General features: G+C 51.6%; 1 protein-coding gene across 1 annotated transcript in view; it reads left to right on the forward strand.

Moving 5' to 3' along the window:
- Positions 1-20,105, forward strand: part of RIMS3 (regulating synaptic membrane exocytosis 3) — a 42,146-nt gene that overhangs the window by 10,740 nt on the left and 11,301 nt on the right. Inside the window, exon 2 of the mRNA XM_044998137.1 lies at positions 6,343-6,608. Within this exon, the coding sequence (XP_044854072.1) occupies positions 6,389-6,608 (220 nt within the window). The 5' untranslated portion in view covers positions 6,343-6,388. The remainder of the gene's footprint in view (positions 1-6,342; positions 6,609-20,105) is intronic.

Genomic DNA, 20,105 nt, shown 5'->3' on the forward strand with positions numbered 1-20,105 from the left:
ATGACGCTCACTTCCCATCATTCCCGAGCGGTTCGCCCCTGCCCCAGCCAAGCCAGGTTATTGTACTGCTCCCCCGCAACAGACTGCGTCAGCTCCTCAAAGGAAAACAAAGAAAGTTGCTGAGAAAATCAAATGCTGGCAGTGGACATTAAATCAGCTCACCGTGGATGAAACTGCAGCTTAAAAAAATACAGCTGCTCCTGGTAGATCTGTGGAACTGGGATAGAGCGCGACTGGGTCCGGGGGCACCTGTATCTCTCTGCTCGCCGGCATAACCAGTCGCTTTCATCCTTTCCCATTTGCGGCTGCTTCTCTTGAAAGCAAAACATTTTTCCAGACGCTGCTTCTCTCTATTATTATAAAGTGGCTTCACTTGGCAGGGAGTTAATAATTTACCTTTCCCTGGAAGATGGATGCTTCCATCCCCTAGGAGTTTAAATATTCATGGGGCGGAAGAGAAATATCCATTAGGATACCTGGCAGCCATTTCATACCTTACTCAAGCCCCACTGCTTTGTGAATGGAAAGCCAGGCTAGGAATGAGGGCTGAAGGCAGCCTGGCATTGGGGATAGGATCTTGGGCTGGGAATCAGGAGACCTGAGTTTTCTTCCCAGGTCTGCCACTGTCTTTGCTGCATCATTGTGGGCGTATCACTGCCCCAATCTGTGCCTCAGTTTCCTTATCTGTAAGATACTGACCCCACCTTTGTAAACCTCCGAGGGAAGCTGGATGGTTTAGGGGATTAGTAAGATGTAAGATAAGGAGCCATGTCAGACTAGATTCCTAGGGGTATAAAGCCAGAAGGAGCCACTGTGATCGTCTCATCTGCCCTCCTGTATAGCACAGACGGTAGGACTTCCCTGAATTAACTCCTGTTTGAACTAAAGCAGATTTTAGAAAAATGTCAGATCTGGATCTAAAAATGGCCAGGGATTGGGAACCCAACCCAGCTCATGGTAAACTGTCCCAGTAGTTAACTACCCGTGTCAAAAATGTGGGCCTAATTTGCCTTCAACTTGCAGCCATTGGATCTGGTTATACCTTGGTTCTATAGCCCTTTCGGGTACAAGGTTACCCCAGGAACTCACGTTCAGCTGATTATCCACTATGATCTCTCAGTCTTTTTTCAGAGTCACTGCTTCCCAAGATAGAGTCCCCCGTCCTGTTGGGGGTGACCAAATTCCACAACCTCCTAATGTGGATGAACCTATTGGAAATGAGATCGCACCACAAAAACCAGCCCTCCCCCCTGGGGGAGGCCCAGGAAGGAGTGAGCTTTAGAAACAATGCACTCCTCTTTGCCCCATAGATGCAAATCTTCCAAAATAGGGGGCAGTGTGGGGGCTGGGAAAGGTGCCTATGTTGTGCCCGTTCTGGAGAGAACAAGGACATTAGTCTCCAGGGCTGTTTGTGTGGCACCTTTCACCAGTGGAAAGTGAGTTTGGGGTGAAATTCACCTGTGTGCAGAAGGGCCAGAACAAGGTCTACGCACGACACAAGTCTATTCTGAGGACTCAGAGGGGGACAGAAATGGTGCTGGGACCAAGTGCCTAGTCCTCTGCCCAGGGAGGAACTTCACCCCCAGGAGAGAAATTAAGGGGTGTAGTTTCTGCCCAATGAACTCACATAATAACCAGCCTGATCTGTCTGCTCCAACTCAAGGGGTAGGTCCCTGGGTGTGAACGGGACAGGTTTGGGTCTGGGCTTGCAACCATAACGTCACATTCCTAAGTAGCACCACTTTGTGGATTCCTGAGCTCTCACTCGCTCCCTTTTACCACGACTTACAATTATTGTGGTGGGAATCCCCAGGTGGCGCTGTAACATTGTCTTACAGGTTCTTTTTGCTGAGGTGTGAGCACTGCTCAGTCTTGGGAGACATGCTATGGGGGGTGGGGCAGTTGCAAGCAGCAAGGCGTGAGTTTGCTCTCTGCCTTTATCTGTCTAACTGGAGTTGATTCTCTGGGGACAGAGTTGGTCCCTGGGAACTAGACATTGGTATTGGGCTGAGACTGGTGGATGAGGGAGTTGCCTGCATGCTGTTTGTGACCATCTCTGTCCAAGGACTGGTGCATATAGGGTGAATAAACAGGTTTCACTACAAACACTGATTTCTCCTCTAATGGGAAATTGGGCTGCAAGACTGCAGACATCTGAGACCACTCAGAGGGGTGGTAACAAGATCTGTACTGGAGTGCAAAGCAAAGCTCCAAGCTTTGGGACCAATCCTGCCGTTCTTTCTTAGTTTGCTGCAGTATCAACACTGTAGCCCCCAAGTGTTCTCAGCTCAGTGGTAAGTTAGTGATTTTCTAGAAACACCGTGGCCCAGATCCTGATCCTATTTACAACAGCGTGAGGAAGGGTCACTCTGTGGAAGGCATCGTTTCTCCAGTGTAAATAAGAGCAGCATTTGACCTAAGATATGCCATTCTCCTTGTGGATGCATGCCCGTCTTTGTGATTGCAGCTCCAAAAGTTAATTAAACCAGCAAAGATGTTCACTGCACCTGTGCAAAGACCCATTAAATCAATTACCACTGTGTAATGAGGTTTTTTCTTTGAAGGCTGGCTGTATGCAACATTTCAAGTTATCAGGATTTGAGCAATTCACAAATCAATATGTCACAGTAGCATCCTGAAGCTCCCCCGTGCTCGGCACAGTAAACACACAGCCTCAAAAAGCTCACAGACCACACAGACAAGTGATGGGAGAAAGGTACTTTTCAAAGCTTTACCCAATAATTGTGCATAAGTTCCACTTTCAAAAGTGATTTAGGAGCCAAAGTTTTAGTGTGGGATTTAGACTCCTAAGTCACTTAAGTAAAATTTTCAAAAGCACCTATCGTCTCTGATTTACAGATGGGGAAAACGAGACCCAAAGTGATTAAATGACTCACCCGTGGTCACACAGGGAGTCTGTGGCAGAGCCAGCAGTTTAACTCAGGTCTCCTGAGTTCCAGTCTAGTGTCTTAACCACAAAACCATCCTTCCAGTCTTTAATGAAACAAAAATAGTCTTTGGATAACTGTAATCCAACCCCCCTTCATCCTCCTACACCCCAGTGACAGTTCAGAAATGGCCAAAAGGATTTTCCTTGAACTTTGATAAGATTCTCTTTCAGGCCAAGTTCCAACACGGAAAGTTACAGCCTGGAGAGTAATTTTTAATTCCCAGAAAGCTCTGAGCTGCTGAAACCGGCGGGTCCTATTGCAAACTGCACCGAAACTGTGGGCCCCAATCCTGCAGTCAGATCTGCATGGGCTGGCTCCTGAACTCAGGTTATTCCTGTTGACTTCACTGGGACTCTGCAGGATCAGGGCCTCAGTTAAAGCTGTCGTGCACATATACTCATATTATCCGTCCCCCCATGACTTCACCTAGCTCAGAGCCACTGAACGCTGTCAGCTGGTTTGAGCACTAGGGCTGGCTTAGCTCATCAGCCCAGCATGGATTAGATTTAACGGTGTCTGGTAAATGGCATTTGTCACAGAAATATTAAAGCACGTACACACAGAGGGGATTTTTAGAAAAGCAAGATGATTGCATTTTAAAGCAGTAATTGGAGTCTGTATGTGGTAGAGGGTTGGAGGGGAGGGTGTCATTATTTTATGTGTTTCAGAGTAGCAGCCATGTTAGTCTGTATCAGCAAAAAGAACAGGAGTCCTTGTGGCACGTTGAGACTAACAAATTTATTTGGGCATAAGCTTCCGTGGGCTACAGCCCACTTCATCAGATGCACCAATGAAGTGGGTTTTAGCCCATGAAAGCTTATGCCCAAATAAATTTGTTAGTCTCTAAGGTGCCACAAGGACTCCTGTTTTTTTTGTTTTATGTGTGTGTAGGTCTGGTCTTGATAATTAAAGCCAGTCTCTGCCATTTCCTACCTCCTTCCTCTCTGACCTTTGGTGGTACTTATGAAAGTGAGGAATTGACTTGAGCCAGCAGTTATCCGGGAAGGTCTCTCCCCTACCCCCTCAAGCTCCACTGATGTCCTTCAGTCATGACCTGTAGCCCCCTGCTGTTCCAGCTCCCCCCTCCCAGCTCTGCCAATGCACCTCATGCCTGACCTGTAGCCCATCTGCGATTCCAGTACTAGGCTCCTCCCTGGCCATGCCCCTTACTCAGCCGCGTGGCAGCCTTTGCTATTCCAGCCCCAGACCGCTCCCAAGTATGAATTCCTGCGGGGGTGTGCTGTGGGCAGCCCTCCGGGGGCTAGTCCAAGACGACAACGGTGCTCGTTTCCCCTGTGATGTAAGGCAGTGGAGCGGTGCCCAAGTCACCAGAGATGAAAGGCTCACATTTCTACGCCACCCTGCCTCAGGATCCTCCCTGATTACTGAATTCTGTCCGCCCACGCGGGCCTGAAGAGGGCTCAGAGAGACGGGGCTGGAACTCGCAGGCTGTGAAGTGGAAGGAAGCGGTTTCCCCATCAGCTCTCTATGAACAGCACAGCAGCGGCAGGTCACACCTGCCTTTGCAGTGTCCATTTGTGTTAAGCCAGGAGCAAAGACCCAGCTGAGACGCAGGGGTGGGGACTTATGCACAAGGCTTCACAACACACTTCAGTCAATCATAGCTCCCTGCAAATACAGTTGTCAGACCAGAGCTCCCCACCTCCCCAAAAGACCCATTAGCAAAACCTTCATGCATCCCACAAGTGCGCACACAGGAGTTGCTTCCTGTCCTACTGAAATGTAGCCACTTCTGGGGTGGAACAAGGCTACTGTTTTATCAGTGCACAATAAACTACACCTTTTTTTGGGCGGGGGGTTGGGAAGTGTTGCAGACACGAAGCAGGATGCAGTTGGGCCAGGACTCTGGGTTAACAGCAGAATCTGGGGTGGGGTGGGGGTTCAGGAAGATTACAAGAGGCCGTTGGGGAGGACTAGTTGTCACAGCCTTGGTTTTGCTGCTTGCTCAAATGACAAATATAGAGGCTGCACTGAGGTAAACTCTGAGCCTGGGGATTTCTTGTTTACAGCCTCCGTGAGCCTTTGCCGGTGCCCCAGCTTCGTCCCCCTGGGGTGCGGGGGCCCAGCCTGGTAACAAGCCAAGCTGTACTTGGCGCGGGGCTGGCGGTTCTCACTGAAAGCGCCTGCGAAAGCCACTTCCCCGTATTGCAGGTTTTCATTCTCCCCCGACAATTTCTGTCGCAAAGCTGCTGCGGCTAAGCGAGCTCTCACACACACATGCACACAGCCCCTCGCCCACCCCCTGCGAACCCTGTGCAGGCTCCTCCAGCCAGTGCCAGGCCTCCCACCCCACTCTGCACAGCTGTGACACTGAAGGTGACGGGATCAGAACGCCCTGAGCTGTGGCAGGTGGGGGGCAGATTCACACTGTGCCCTTAAACCTAAGCCAGAGCGTGTTGGGGGGCAGCTGTAGGGAAGTTAAGAGGCAAAAAATCTCATCCCACTTCCCCCACCTGCCGAAAATGCTCGGCCAAAGCACAGCCCCAACTCCGTTTCGAGCCTATGAGCTGGACTAGCAGCTGTAGCCCCTATGCCGGGGGCAAAGGCCGCAGGGGCTCCACCCTTGTCTTTGCTGTGGTTCCTGCTCCCTGCTAGGCTGTGCTGGGAGGCCATAAGCTTCCCTTTGTATGCTACCCATGGGACTCGCCTCCCCGGCATGGCTGCTCTGGCAGCCTTGACATGGGCTGCAGGGGATACTCCAACCTTGGCCCAATACCACTTGATAATTGGCCTGGGACACTTGGTATTTGGGAGCCTCTGACTTTCCCAGAGAGGCAGGCTGGTCATGTGGTGAAGGCTCAGGGCTGGGACTCAGACCTGGGTTCAGTTCCCTGCTCTGCCACAGAAGCCCTGTGGCCACAGGCCAGTCGCTTCATCTCTGTGCCTCAGCTCGGCAGCTGTGGGCCAGGGAGAGCAACCCCCGTTACTTGTCTGTTCAGACCGAGCTCTCTGGGGCAGGGACCGTCTCTCAGAGACGCTACAGCAGCACAGTGGGGCCTGGGCTCGGCTGGAACCCTAAGACAGTGCTGCGGCGATGCCTGTTCCCAGTTCTGGGCCATGAAGATCCAGAAGCGTTTCCTGCGAAACGAGGCTGCACCATGCAGGTTTTTTTGTACATCCGAGATGACGCTCCCGCTCCCTTCCGAGCTGTGTCGTGCTGATGTCGCTCTCCTGATCCGAGCGGACACCCCTCGGCCAGCGTAACTGATTTTTCTTTGCACAGTCAGGTGTATTTCCTCCAAACAGACTGGGGGGGATGCCCCCGGGCTGCAGCCTCCCATCCCCTGTACTCGGGAATGACCCGGCTGCCGCGTGAGTGGAGAGCGAATAACAGACTTTCCCCCTTTGTCTCCTTTTCCTCTCCCTGCAGCTGAGCCCGCCCAGGAGCTCCCAGGACGGAGAGCGACTAGCTGACCATGTTTAACGGGGAGACGAGTTCCTCCTCGGCTAAAAATGTGGTTCGCAGCTCCAGCATCAGCGGCGAGATGTACAACGTCGAGAAGAGCAGTGGAGGCAACCCAGACTCGGCCAGCATCACCTCCAACAAGAAGAGGCGCTCGAGCCTCGGGGCCAAGATGGTGGCTATCGTGGGGCTGTCCCAATGGAGCAAGAGCACCCTGCAACTCAACCAGCCCGGTAAGAGCGGGAGGTTTGTGCTCGCTGGAGGGGATGGGAGCTCCCTGCCCAGCTCCCTGTTTATCCTTCGTGGCAGCACTGCACTGGGCACTGCCCAGCTCGGGATCAGCTGCTGGCGCAGGGCATGCAAGCAAAGCTGTCGTTATGGCTAGCACATGCCCAAGCCACCTGCCCTTCCCTCCCTCTGCCAGAAGGGTGCTCAACTGCTACGCGGTTAATGAGGGGAAATCCTGCTCTGTTCCATCCCCTCTGACCTCGGTCACTGTATCCATGGGGGCGAGGCAGGAGGGATGCTGGAGAACGGACAAAACACACCGTTTCCTCTTGGTCACCGCTGAGGCTTTGGCGCCTGTCCTTGCCAAGGGCGGAGACACGCGTGGTGGGAACCGAGGATTCTGGGGACATTCTCAGTCCAGCGTCTTAGAGCCTGATCCAAACCCCATTGAAGCAAATGGAAATCGGTCCATGTACATCAGTGTGTTCTGGATCAGGGCACTCGTCCCTTCTGCTCCAATCCCATCGCATGAGACAAGGGGTAAAATTTTCAGAGTGCCTAAGGGGAAGATGTCCCTGGTCACAGATGTAGGTGGGACACCAACCTCCCATTGATTTTCAGTAGCACTGAGGTGTCCAACTGCCCTTTGTGCCTTCCCCAAAGTGATTTAGGAGCCTAAACTGACTTTCAGAGAAATTTAGGTTCCTGAATGCCTAAGTCACTTTTGAAAATGGGTCCTACGGTCCTGCTCCTCCAAGGTATTTAGGCACCCAACTCCTATGGAGAACAATGTAGGTGCCTAAGTACCTTTGGAGATCAGACCGTTAGGCTCTTTTGAAAGTTTGACACCCCCTCTCGCCCCTCAGCACCATCATTAGTAGCCCCACTTCCTTGATCCATCGCAAGTGAGCTTGAAATGAAAGGTCAGAGGATTGAATTGGATGGAGGAAACTAGGGGCATTTCCCCAAAACCCTTTCAGAACCTACACTGGGAAAGAAATGAAATTAAACTTCCCACTTGCATTAAAGATTGTGATAAATCAGCCCAAATGGCCTCTCCTTCCAGCTGTGGGACACTGAATGGAGACTACATGCAGATCATTGGTTTTTAAAACCACATGGTGATGTAGACAGATCCAGTGTCGGGAAGGTCTGGAACCCTGACCTTTCTTGGTATTAAAACCAAGCTGGGGATCGTTGGAGGCTTCGAGTTATGGTTACACACAAATGTTGTAACTAGCTGAGTATAGCTAACGCGGTAGCTCTCCGCAGGTGAATATAGTTGTGCCGGCAGAGAGGTGCCTTCTACTGATATAGGCTGTTCCCCTAAATGTACCAATATAAGGCATCTTTATAACAGCACAATTGCATCCATGCTAGTCGCGGCATTGGTCTAGCTATTTTGGTAAAAGGCCGGGGAAGGTGCAGACCAGGTTATGTCATCTAAGTGGGATCAGGGCTCCAGTGGCTCTCACCTTTTCCAGACAACTGTACCCCTTCAGGAGTCTGATTTGTTTTGTGTACTCCCAAGTGTCACCTCACTTAAAAAGCACTTGCTTACAAAAATCAGACATAAAAATACAAATGTGTCACAGCGCACGATTCCTTTTTTTTACTGTATAATTATCAAATAAATCAATTGGAATATAAATATTGTACTTCCATTTCAGTAAATGGAGCAGTATAAACAAGTTATTGCCTGCATGAAATTTTAGTTTGTACTGACTCCTCAAGTGCTTTTTATGTAGCCTGTTGTAAAACTAGGCAAATATCTAGATGAGCTGACGGAGCCCATGGAAGACCTCTCTGTACCCCCAGGGGGGGAATGTATCCCCGGTTGGGAACTGCTGTTCTAGGCTCTGTACAGACAGAGTAAAGGCCAACTCCTAGTCCAAAGAGCACTATTCAGGTTGCTCGGAAGAGTTTTGTGCCCCATAATTAAAGCTGACTTCTCCAAAGTGCTTTAAAATTCCTGTGCAGAGGCAAATTGCCTATGAAATTGCTATGGAGCATTAGGAGATGGGTAGAGTTTATGCTGCAAATTGGAACCCCTTGACCAAATGACTCAGCTAAATTTTAGGCCAAATCCTGAGATTTGTGCCTCTGAGAGTGGGACAACCCTGTAGAATTCAGTGGGAGTTTTGTCAGCATAAGCCCTGAGTAAATTGCTGAGGATCTGGTTCTCTGCATCCAGTTGCAATTGTTTCTCCATGAAATCTTAATATAAAACGTGCTAGTAGGAGGAAGATGCTAATTCAGAGAAAGAACGAGTCAAATATTCTGGCTGTGGGAATTTTTAAGTGCTTGAAATAGATCTTTTAAAAAAAGCTGGGGAGCCCATTTTAGCCCAGGCATTTTCTCTGAGTTATTGCTTTTTAATTTTGGTTCTCGTTGGCATTTCGTGGTTCAGTAAAGTGTGTTATATAGGGAGAAGGAGTTAATTTAGAGCCTTGCACTTCTGAGATGTTTCTGAAGGGTTATAATTATCCCAGAAAGCTAAGCAAAGAGCATCCAAAAAAACAAAGCTGGGCAAAACTCCACCCAGAGACAACAGAATCCAGTTCTTCTCGGGTCCCCTAGGACTGAGTGAGAGACAGGCTAATCCATGCAACAGAACAAATGGTCTGGAAGCAATTGACTCTAAAGGCAGCCCCCATTCCCAAAATAAGTAGGGTTGGGACCAATTTTTCACTGATGTCCTAAACTGCAAAGTTTGTCAGTGCATCTGTGCTGCACCCATAGAACAGAGAGACAGCACACAGCATCAGCACCACTTAACCCCCACCCCTCTACAATCCCTATTTTGAGGGGGGACTGAAATGGTGCATAGACCTTGTCCTGGCCCCTCATTCGGGGGTGAATTCCTGCCACAGTCACCGGCTTTGTGTGCCTAAATATGGGTCTCTTGAATGCAGAATGGATGCGCTTGCAACTTTGGCAGACAATTCACTACGGGAGCCTTCTAAACGGGTCGCTCTGAACCAGGGATATGCACACACCACCCTTCCTGTATAGCAGGCCCCATTTCACAGATGGGCTCTGCAAGGTCGTTGTCAGAGATGGAAAAAAAGCTGCAACTGACCATGAAAGTCAGTAAACAGACCGGGCGTGGGTGTGCTCCAGGAGAGCCAGACCTTTCCCAACAGGCCTGCTCCTTCAAAGGGACCAGTTTCTACTGGTCCAGAACAGGCCTGCCCGCTGCAGGAGCAAGGTGGGAGAGTTCACACTGAGGCCCATGAGCACACTGCAGTTTTCAGCACCATGGACAAGACTCTGACACACAAGGCTCAGCGAGTGAGGCAGGTGGAGGTGCTTGCAGGCTCTACTATAGAGAGCTTCCCAGAGGGCTGCTGGAATCTAGGTCCAGATCCTTACAAGTATTTAGGCTTATGGAGCCAGGCCCTGCTCCCTAGGAAGAGTGCACGTAGGGTTGGGTTGGTGGGGCCCATGTGCAGAGGGGGTCACCAGTGGGAGGCTAATCGTAGAATCTCAGGGTTGGAAGGGACCTCAGGAGGTATCTAGTCCAACCCCCTGCTCAAAGCAGGGCCAATCCCCAACTAAATCATCCCAGCCAGGGCTTTGTCAAGCCTGACCTTAAAAACCTCTAAGGAAGGAGATTCTACCACCTCCCTAGGGAACCCATTCCAGTGCTTCACCACTCTCCTAGTGAAATAGTTTTTCCTCATATCCAACCTAGACCTCCCCCACTGCAACTTGAAACCATTACTCCTTGTTCTATCACCTGGTACCATGAGAACAGTCTAGATCCATCATCTGTGGAACCCCCTTTCAGGTAGTTGAAAGCAGCTATCAAATCCCCCCCTAATTCTTCCCTTCTGCAGACTAAACAATCCCAGTTCCCTCAGCTTCTCCTCATAAATCATGTGCTCCAGCCCCCTAATCATTTTTGTTGCCCTCCGCTGGACTCTCTCCAATTTTTCCACATCCTTCTTGTAGTGTGGGGCCCAAAACTGGACACAGTATCCAGATGAGGCCTCACCAATGCTGAATAGAGGGGAATGATCACGTCCCTTGATCTGCTGGCAATGCCCCTACTTATACAGCCCAGAATGCTGTTAGCCAGTGTGCCCTTGTTGCCAAGAAGGCTAACAACCAACCTAGACAGCAGGATCATACTGTTGGCACCTGGCCTATTTGTCCTGGTGTGTCCCAGGCATGCACACAATCTCTGTGGGGCACTAGATCCCTGCCTGCCTGGCAGACCTCACTCCCTTCCCCACCCCTACAATCTCTTGCTTCTATCCCCTCCCGCAGGGAAATCTCTTCACTGAGAACCTGGCCCGAAATTCCTTTACAAGAAAACCTAAAAGTCCCAGGCTTGACTGTGATTAACAGGAGCTCGGTTGTCGTGGTTTCCTCCCCTAACATCCAGGGAGCTGTCTATTAGAAACCACCACTGTCTGGGCTCAGTCCAGCGCCCACATCAGAAAACCACGCCACACCTGGCACTATCTTGAGCCCCCTGATTGGTAGCTTCAGAGGAGCCAAGGGCCATGGAGAATGGCCTGGCCTCCTGGGCAGGGTGGAGGCACACTGAAGGCTGAGGAGTCGTTTCACTCCTGCTGCCTGTGCTTTACCTGCTCTGGGCGGGAGAGAAGACGTCACTATCCAGGGGTGTTGATTCAGCACCTTTCACCAGCACTCCAAGTTCTCTACACCACACCCTGCTGCTAGGGTTTTTCCTTTAAGCCCTGAGGGTGCAAGAAATTGCGGGGAGGAGGGCCATGGATGCCTTTAATGGCATCCTAATAGTATAACTGGCTCTGTTGATAATCAAAAGCTTTAATCTTTCTGAGCACTTCACAACTCTTAATGCAGTTATCCTCATAGCACCTCTGTGCAGTAGGGCAGGGCCATTATCTGAGAGACTGAGTGACTTGGCCAAGGTTATTTACAGGAAGTCTGTGTCAGAGTATGGACGTGAACCTAGATCTCCCAAATCCTAGGCTAGTTCTCTAACCATCAGGCCATGCTCCCTCTGCTTGTTTGACAGGGCAAATCTCAAATCTAGTAATGAGGCCGGGGGAAGTAGGCTTGGTGGGATGCACACAGCTGGAGAACCTATGTTCTGCACTGATCACTCTCAGAAATGCTATGGCAGAAACAGAGGACAATTCAGGTTGGGCATCATGAATGGGCAAGACTTGCCTAGGAAGAGGCTGAAAAAAAAATTGGGGCTGTTTATGGCTGAGAGAGGAAACAAACCTATTGAATCCTTTCCTCCTCTGCTGAGATTGCCAAGAAAAGGAGCCACTGGAGTTTTGCAACAGGAATTCTTGGAGCTAGATTGAGATCCTAGCAACTCATTTCAGATAAGGGGGAGAGTCTGACAGCAACAACTTTTACTCTCCAGCCTGGGCTGGGTTTGATCTTGCAACCGTAGTGAGGAAACGTTCTCTCTCGTTAGTAATTCCCCAGCTCAGCCAGGCTCCTAAACTGACCCCCTGACCACAGGGGTTTGAGAGTCCAAATCTTAAGTCTAGTTTTGAATATGTGCAGTATGAGTAGCCCAAGTCCCTCCTGATGAACCACTGAGCTGTAATTGAGGGATTTCTCTTCCCCTATTTACTGGGGGAAATTCTCCAGGCTGGGTGGTGCAGAATGGCTGACTAGATGATCATAAATGATCCCTGAGAGCCATAAAAAAAAATCTATGAAACTTCAGCACATAACCCAGGCTGAGGCCTTTTAGTCAGTTTTGTCTGTTTCTTAGCCCAATTCTGCTTAAAAACTGCTTAGATTAAAACAAAATGAAATAGACCCTCAAAGAATGAAGATGAGTTCCTGCATCCCATTGCTCATAGTGGCTAGCACTCGCTCGTGGCTGCTGTGTGTATGTACTAACCCATGTGAGTAAGGGTGCAAGCCCTGGCCCTAAGTTCGTAGGACAAATGTGATCCATTCCAGGCAGCAGCCATGGCGCATCTCCAAACACACACTAAACAGAAATCAAGTTGTTGGGAATGGCAGTTCCTGGCTGCCTTTCTCTTCCATTCGATTCCTTGCCATCCATCCCACTGCCATCGCGTTCTGACCCTTCTGACACTTGGCTCTAGCCAGGATGTAATTGAATGGAGAAAGGGAGATTTAGTTGATCAATTAGTGTCACATCCCTGAGTATATATGATGCCATTACTGTATCACAGGCACCAAGCCTCCCCTATACTTCAAGGGAGATAATTATGGGTAATGAAATTTACCAGTCGGGGCTGGAAATGTTTCAAATGCCAGAATAGCAACAGGTGGACTAGGAAAGAGAGTGTCCTCCTGCCTTTGTTTGCACATAGGAGCTCTAACTAATTAAACAGAACCCCCAAGTCCCCTTCCGCAGCTTTATCCATCCCACTGCCTCCTCCCCAATGAATTTCAGGGGCATCAGGGAGCAGGGGGTTCATACCACAAACATAAAAGCAAGGCCAATGATTCTGAACCTGCCTGTTTACAGTCTAGCAGCCTGCAACTCAGCTGGCTCTTTAAGTTACTTCTGCCCAGCTCTGCCTGATCTGGAAGCAAAGTCTTTCAAATAAAGAAAACTTGAAACAAAAACCTTCATAACAAAGGGTCCTTTTTTTCCCCGGGTACCTCGGCAGGGCTGCAGCTTTCTAGGGTTCCTCCATGGCTTGAGACCAAATTGGTCTGGACTCCGTCTCCTGGCTCAGAAGAAAGTAGCCAGCAATTCTCTCCCCCACCATAAGGGGAACAGGCAGATTATATACCACGCTGCTTCCCAGAACTTGCCCTGATTGGCTAAGAGAGAAAGAAGCCTTGCCCCACCCCACACTAAAAGGCTTATAGTCCTGGGCCCTAAAAGGAACAGTGGCCTCTTTTTTTCCCCAGATGCCAACTGTTATCGCTGGATCATTTCCTCTCTCCCAGCATCTGCCTCTGTTGTTCCCTTGGCCTCTGCGTGCCCCAGAATTCCTGAAACATGGTAACCTGGCCCCGAGACTTCCCCATGTTGCCTTAAAAGGCAAGCATACCCCATTACTCAATGCCCTACTCATTTTAGGGAGGAACCTCTAGCTTCCTATTGATGCCTGTGGGATTTGTGGGTGATCGGCACCTCTGAAAGTCAGTTCACTTTTATTTAGGTGCCTACATCTGGAGTGAGGAGCCTAACGTTGGGTACCCAAGTTAAAAAAGAAAGTTGGCCTCACTTCATATTACAGCTAGTCCGTAGAGAGTGAGTATTTCCAGAGACAACTTTTTAAATGAAAGATTTTCCCTGTTTTTCCAGTTTTGTTCATAGAAACTTTCCATCTTTTGAATGGAAAAACTGGATTTTGGGGGTCAAAAATCAGAATATTTCAAAGGAAAATATTTTTTTTCACAAATATTTCATCCCATCCCCCCATACATATTAAAAAAGGCCTTTTTTTAAATGGTCAGAAAAATGTTTGAGTTGAAAACTGTCACCAAGCTGTACCTCTAAGAAAGACCAGACACATGGGGCCTCACTAAGGCCTCGGCCTGGGGTGCATTTATTTAGAAGGGAAGGATGGGCTAGTGGTCGGAGTGTTGGACTGGGACTAGGGTCAGTTGCTTATTCTTCCAGACTTGCTGTGGGATCCTAGACAAGTCGGTTGGACTCTGTTCCCAATCAGTCATTGGGGAGAATAGCACTGTCGTACCTCACAGGGGCGTGGTGAGCCTCAGTCCATTAGAGAGAGTGAGGTGCTCATATACAATGATAAGGGGGCTGGAGAAAGCGTAGAGAGCAATTTATCAAAGCTGCCCGTCTCACTCCAGACAAAAAAAAAAAAGGAACCAAAAGCCCCAGGTACAGGCTGAGTTCATCCCCACCAAAGGGACTTGTCACATCCAGGTCCGCCTCAGCTTGCAGGAGAGAGATGGCCAGGAAACCCCATTTGTCTTTGTCCAGCTAAGGGGAGGCCCCTCTGTTAAGATAGCAGGACCCAGCTGCTCTTCCAGGCTTCCCTCCGGGTATTATTTGTATTTCAGTCATGCCTAGAAGCCTCCCTCAAGATCAGGGCCCCGTTGTGCTGCTGGGGAGGAGGTGGAGAACTCGGGTCTCCTGATGTCCAGGCTAGTGCCCCATCCACTAGGGCAAGACAAGAGAAGCTGCTGTGCTTTATTATTCCCACCCGGAGGCCTCTCCTTTCAGCCCCTGCAGGGTTTGGGGCGGGCCTGGCCCCCTGTGAGCCGTTTTCTCCCCCCTAGACAGTGGCTGGCACTTTCCCAGTGAGTGGGTGATGCAGATTGTTTGTGGGCAGGTGGTATGTGGACACAGGCCTACATTTATTGTCTAGTCAAGGGAGCTGAATCATGAATTATCGGCATACAGGCACTGCCATATCAGATCAGCCCAGTGTCTCATCTACTTTCCTGCTTCTGACATCGGCCAATGCCTTGCGCTTTAGAGGAAAACAAAAGAGGAAACAACCTCTTTCCACTCCTAGTCCCATAATGCATCTGGCCAGTGGTGCAATGCAGTATATGGTGGGGACGAGGGGGAGGGCAGGTTCCTTCCTGACCCTGGCAGCACTCACTGCAGGCCCTGAAGCATGAAACTGGTTTGGCCCGATTATTATCTTTACTTGTATAGATACACATAGTAATGGTTCAAAATATGGATGGGAGCATGGTCTAAAGAGCGGAGTAGGAGCCAGGGTTCTGCTGTGACCAGGTTTAGGAGACCCTGTGTGGTGGCTCCAGGCAGCTCAGGCTGAGCATGTCAGCCTGGGAAATAGAAGACCAGAAAGCACCACTGGTCTGTCTGTGTCCAGCAGCCTCTGCTGAGAGGCACCTATAAGCTCAGGCTTCCCCCTGCCCTCTGGGTCTGCGCTCAGGTGGCTCCAGCAGAACCAAATCCTGACGTATAATCATTACAACCACATCCTGTCTCTTCTCTACTACGAAGGATGCTACAGGTTCTATTCCAGGCTCTGCTACTGACTCACAGTGTGGCCTTGGGCAAATCACATCCCCACTTAGTGCCTCAGTTTCCCCATCTGTAAAAGGGGCACAGTGGTACCAATCTGTTTCTCAGAGAGAGTGCGAGGCTTGGTTTGCACCTGTTTATGAAGAGCTTTGAGACTCGGATGAAAGGTGCATAAAATTCATGTGGTGGGGTGTGGGGCTGTGTGTCTTGTGGGGACAGACAGATGGGCAGCGAGATGGAGGAGGGTGTATTGGTTTTCATTTGCTCAACACACAGAACTGTCCACGTGTCCGTGGGCCTGGTTCTCTCTCACTGGCTCTGAGTAACTGGAGCCCAGCTCAGAACAGGCTAAGGGTCACCCCCCTCCCCGCCATGCACTCACTGGTTTCACTGAGGTCAGAGTCAAATTCAGCCCCACGGATGCTCCACCTTGCACCCCTTGGGTGGCCACACAGCCATGGCCTCTTGCCCCCAGGGAGGGGCCCCCCTTTGCTTGCCAAAGAGGCAGCTTTGCAGCCCCCCCAGCCTCCCCATGTACTTTTCTCCCCTGGCTGGGGCAGGGGCCCAGGTGCCTGATGAATCACTGGCCGACCCTGCGGGTGGCTGAGGGATGCCAGAGCGAATTAGCATCAGCGCGGGGAAGGCAGAGCATGAACCAGCTCGGGGGGGTTGGCGGGAGGGGGGAAGGGTTGCCATGGCAACCTGTGACTGGCACATGAAGGTGGTGGGGGGAAATGCATGTAAAATGCTGATCAGAAATAATCGGGGAGCACTAGGGGCTGTGGGAGCCTGGCCTGGCCTGGCTTTCTGACTCCACAGCTTCATCTGGCTTGCTCTCGATTAACCCCACCCGGCTGCCTTGATTTTTCTTTTGCCGGGTCTCGCTCTCCCTGGCTCTCTCTCTCTCTCCCCTCCACCTTTCCTGCCCCTTCTCCTGAGGTTTGGGCAGCGAGGAGTCCCCACAGTTGGAGATCAAATTCCCTGCCGACGTAACCCCATTTGTGCCAGCAGAATATGGGGCCTGGGAGTCTGAGGCTTTGTCTGCAGCTGGCAGCGAGCCTCCCAGGATGGGTAGCCAGACTTGTGCTAACTCGGCTCAGGTTAGCGAGCCTAAAAATGGCGGCTCGGGTGCAGCTCAGGGGCTCAAGCCTCCCCCTGCCCTCTGGGTCTGCGCTCAGGAGGCTCCAGCAGAGCCAAACCCTGATGTTCCTCTCTCTAGCTTACAATTCTACAACCCAGTGACATCTTCTGGCCACCGATCCTCCCACCCACCTTCCCGTTCCCCTACTCCTCTCCGCTAAGGCCTTGTAACCCCTCTGCAGTAAAACCAGAGTCTCCCGGACCTTCGGCCAGCTCGCTACGCTTCCCGTTAACAGAAGCACGACTCTCCTCCCTCGCCCAGTAGGGGCACCCCCCCACCCCCCACCAGCTCGGCTGGCGGCCTGGGTGCAGGGCTGCCCGATAGGTCATGGGACATGGCTGGTTTTGTGGCAGAAGAACAGCGGATGTGCACGTCGCGCTGAGACGAAGCGTCGCTTGGCTCCCCTGCCTTTTCTCCCGGAGGTTCCAGCCGTTCCTCGGAGGTCGTTTTGCTTTGTGGTGTTCCTGCCCCACTCTGAAATGCACTGACGCAGGTGGATAATCCATTGGTCATAACGGGGCTGTTCCCTGCGAGTAAGGGAGGCTGCGTCAGACTCTTCGCTCCCCTGTAGCATTTTCCACCCAAGGAGTTCAGCGCTCACTACCTCCCCGTGGGGTAGGAAGGTACAACCATCCCCAGGATACAGATGGGGAAACTGAGTCCTGGGGCGGTGCAGTGACTTACCCTGGGTCATGTGCCGAGTCAGTGGAGGGACCCAGGATTCCCAGTTGCCTGCTTTGCTACACCCCGCTTCCTTCCATCTCGCGTTCAGGGTTCGTGGCCCCATCAGGCTGCTGATTGCTCATGGCTGTCGAGCTGCAGGAGGGCCAAGCATGTGAGCTGGGCACAGGAGGCAGCTCTCTAGGGCTCCCTGAGTTCCCAAGAGCGTAGAGGAGTGAGAAACAGGACAGTGTAACAGAGGAATCCCAGCATGCATAGGGCTATGCCGGCTAGATGCTTAGCCCAGCCCAGCAGCTGCCACGACAGCAAAAGACTCACCACCCCGGGACACCTCACTGGGTGTGTACGATGCCGCCTTGCCCATGCAGAGGGCAGGGGTGCGGGAGCCAGGAGGAATGACGCAGGCAATCGGCCATGCGTGTTCCCCCAGCCAGCACCCTCGGTCTCTGGCAAACAATACGAATCAAGAGCCTCAGCTGAGCTCGGCGGACCAAAGCAAGGATGCACTGGTTGTCTAAGCCCGCGGTAGAGGCTTGGCACCTGCCCCCTGGGCTGGGGTGAATTTCACCCCAGATGAAAGGATAAGAGCCCCCCCTGCCCCCAGCCAAAGTCAAAAGAACTGTGGCATAAATGCAGGGCCTAGCCTTTCCAGACCGCGCGTCCCTGCCAGCACCCGTGTGACCCTCTGGATAGCGAGCTGCCCGAGCAAGGACAGCAGAGCAAGCAGCCTCTGGGTGGCTGCTCCCATGTCGGCCTGACGGCCTCTCAGAGCTGGATAAGGCTCCAGCCAAATCCACTTCCGAATGAGGGGTGCCACCGCCTGCACAGTCAGCGCTCCCGGCCCTGCGGCATCAATGAGTTTGCTCCTCCTTTCTCTTGCTTCACCAATCGAGCCGTGTTCCTGCCTCTCTCGAACCCGAGTCCATCCCAGCAGTGGGGAGCGTGGCTCCGATAGCCCAGCAGGGAGGAGACTCTGGGGCTGGCTGTAGGGGGTCCCGCTGCATTGCAGACAAAATTACCATGGCAACACTCGCCAGGAAGATGCTGCACTGAGGCAGAGTCAAACTGAAAGGGAAGGGGGGGGCGGAGATGAAATCAACTCCAGGCTTCTTTGGGGTGTCCTCTGCCATCTCCCGCTCTGGCCCCACTGCAGGAAGTGGGTTTCACTCCCCTCCTCCTTTAAGAGTTTACTGGGGAGAACTGGCTCTACCTTTGCTTCTTCTCAAAATAAAATAAAACTGTCATCCAGGGAGCAAGATTCTCCCATATTCAGTGCTGGTGGGGGGACCTGGGTCCGATAACAGTCCCCTTCTCCAGCCTTGCAAAATTGCAGCCCAGGTATAAAAATCTCTTCACCTGCCCTTTGCCTTGGTGACAGTGGAATATTGAATGGTATTTGACTTGCCCATCAAAAGGAGTTACTAGCCCTGGGCAAGTAGAATTTTGCAAGGTACCGGGCTCCGGAACCAACGTCTACGTCTGTTTATTTACGAGCTGGATCTGAACCTTTGCTGAGACTGGGAAATGTTCCCCCATGTTTTGGTGTCTTTGCTCTTCTGCATGATTAGGGTTCAGGGGCTGGACTGGAGCAGCCCTGCTCTGCACAGATGCCCTGTGTCTCAGCACTTCAGTCCCTCATCAGTGCAACGGGGTGATAATCCTTCCCCGCCCCTCGGATGGTTTGCGAAGAGGCGCTCGTAGTTTGTGTGATGCTCCGGGATGAGGGTGTCAGGGCCACATGTGTACCGAAAGAGACGGGTAGTCAGTGCCAGGCATGCACAGGCTGTTCTGATGCGAATTCCAGCTGCTGGATCTCGATCTTGACCCTCCTCTCGCTGCCTCCCACCCCCAACCAGGATTTCGATCAGGGCTTTCAGTTCAGCCCATTATACTCACCATTTGCAAAGTTTAGACCTGGATTTCAGATGATTTTGGACACCCCTCCGGCTCCAGCGATTTGGTTTAGATCCAGATCGGCTTTTGCCCAACGCCAAAGTTTCTGGGAGTTTAGTGCAGCATCTGAACCAAACTGGGGACTTTTGGAGGTTCCCCATAAAACTCCAGGGGGTTGGGAGAAGCCATCAACTGCAAAGGGGGTTCAACCCAGCAGCCAAAGGGCTACATCTCCACAGAGACAAACTGGGTCCATTTGATCGGCTGCGAGGTGCATGGAGGATGCTCCTAGCAGTGCTCTGAGTCGGGAGCATTTAAATATCGCCCCGTTTATTTTGGAATCTCAATCAGTTTCCATGAGACTCCCCAGGGCTCGACTCACAGGAAGTGCAGAGTAGATACTGGGCTTGTGTGGAGTTGTCACACGTGAGCTGAGTTTGGAGGTCTTAGCTCAGCCTCTGGTCAATAAACCAAGAGAGTGACTGATGAGTGCCTCAGGGATGAAGCCCACCAGGCATAGGAAGAGTACAGCACGGGCTTGCCTGGTGCATACATGTACTCGCAAGCCAGTCTATGATGGAGACAGATCGGAGGAAGAGTGCGTGTATTCTAGTGCAGTGGTTCTCAACCAGGGGTCCGGGGCCTCCTGGGGGGCCGTGAGCAGGTTTCAGGGGGTCCGCCAAGCAGGACCGGCGTTAGATTTGCTGGGGCCCAGGGCAGAAAGCCAAAGCCACCTGGGGCCGAAGCCAAAACCTGAGCACCGTAGCTTCACGGGGCCCCCTGTGGCGTGTGGCCCCAGGCAATTGCCCGGCTTGCTACCCCCTATGCTGGCCCTGGCTTTTATATGCAGAAAAACAGTTGTTG

Source organism: Mauremys mutica, chromosome 23 (assembly GCF_020497125.1).
Source record: "Mauremys mutica isolate MM-2020 ecotype Southern chromosome 23, ASM2049712v1, whole genome shotgun sequence".
In the NCBI taxonomy this organism is placed as follows: domain Eukaryota; kingdom Metazoa; phylum Chordata; order Testudines; family Geoemydidae; genus Mauremys; species Mauremys mutica.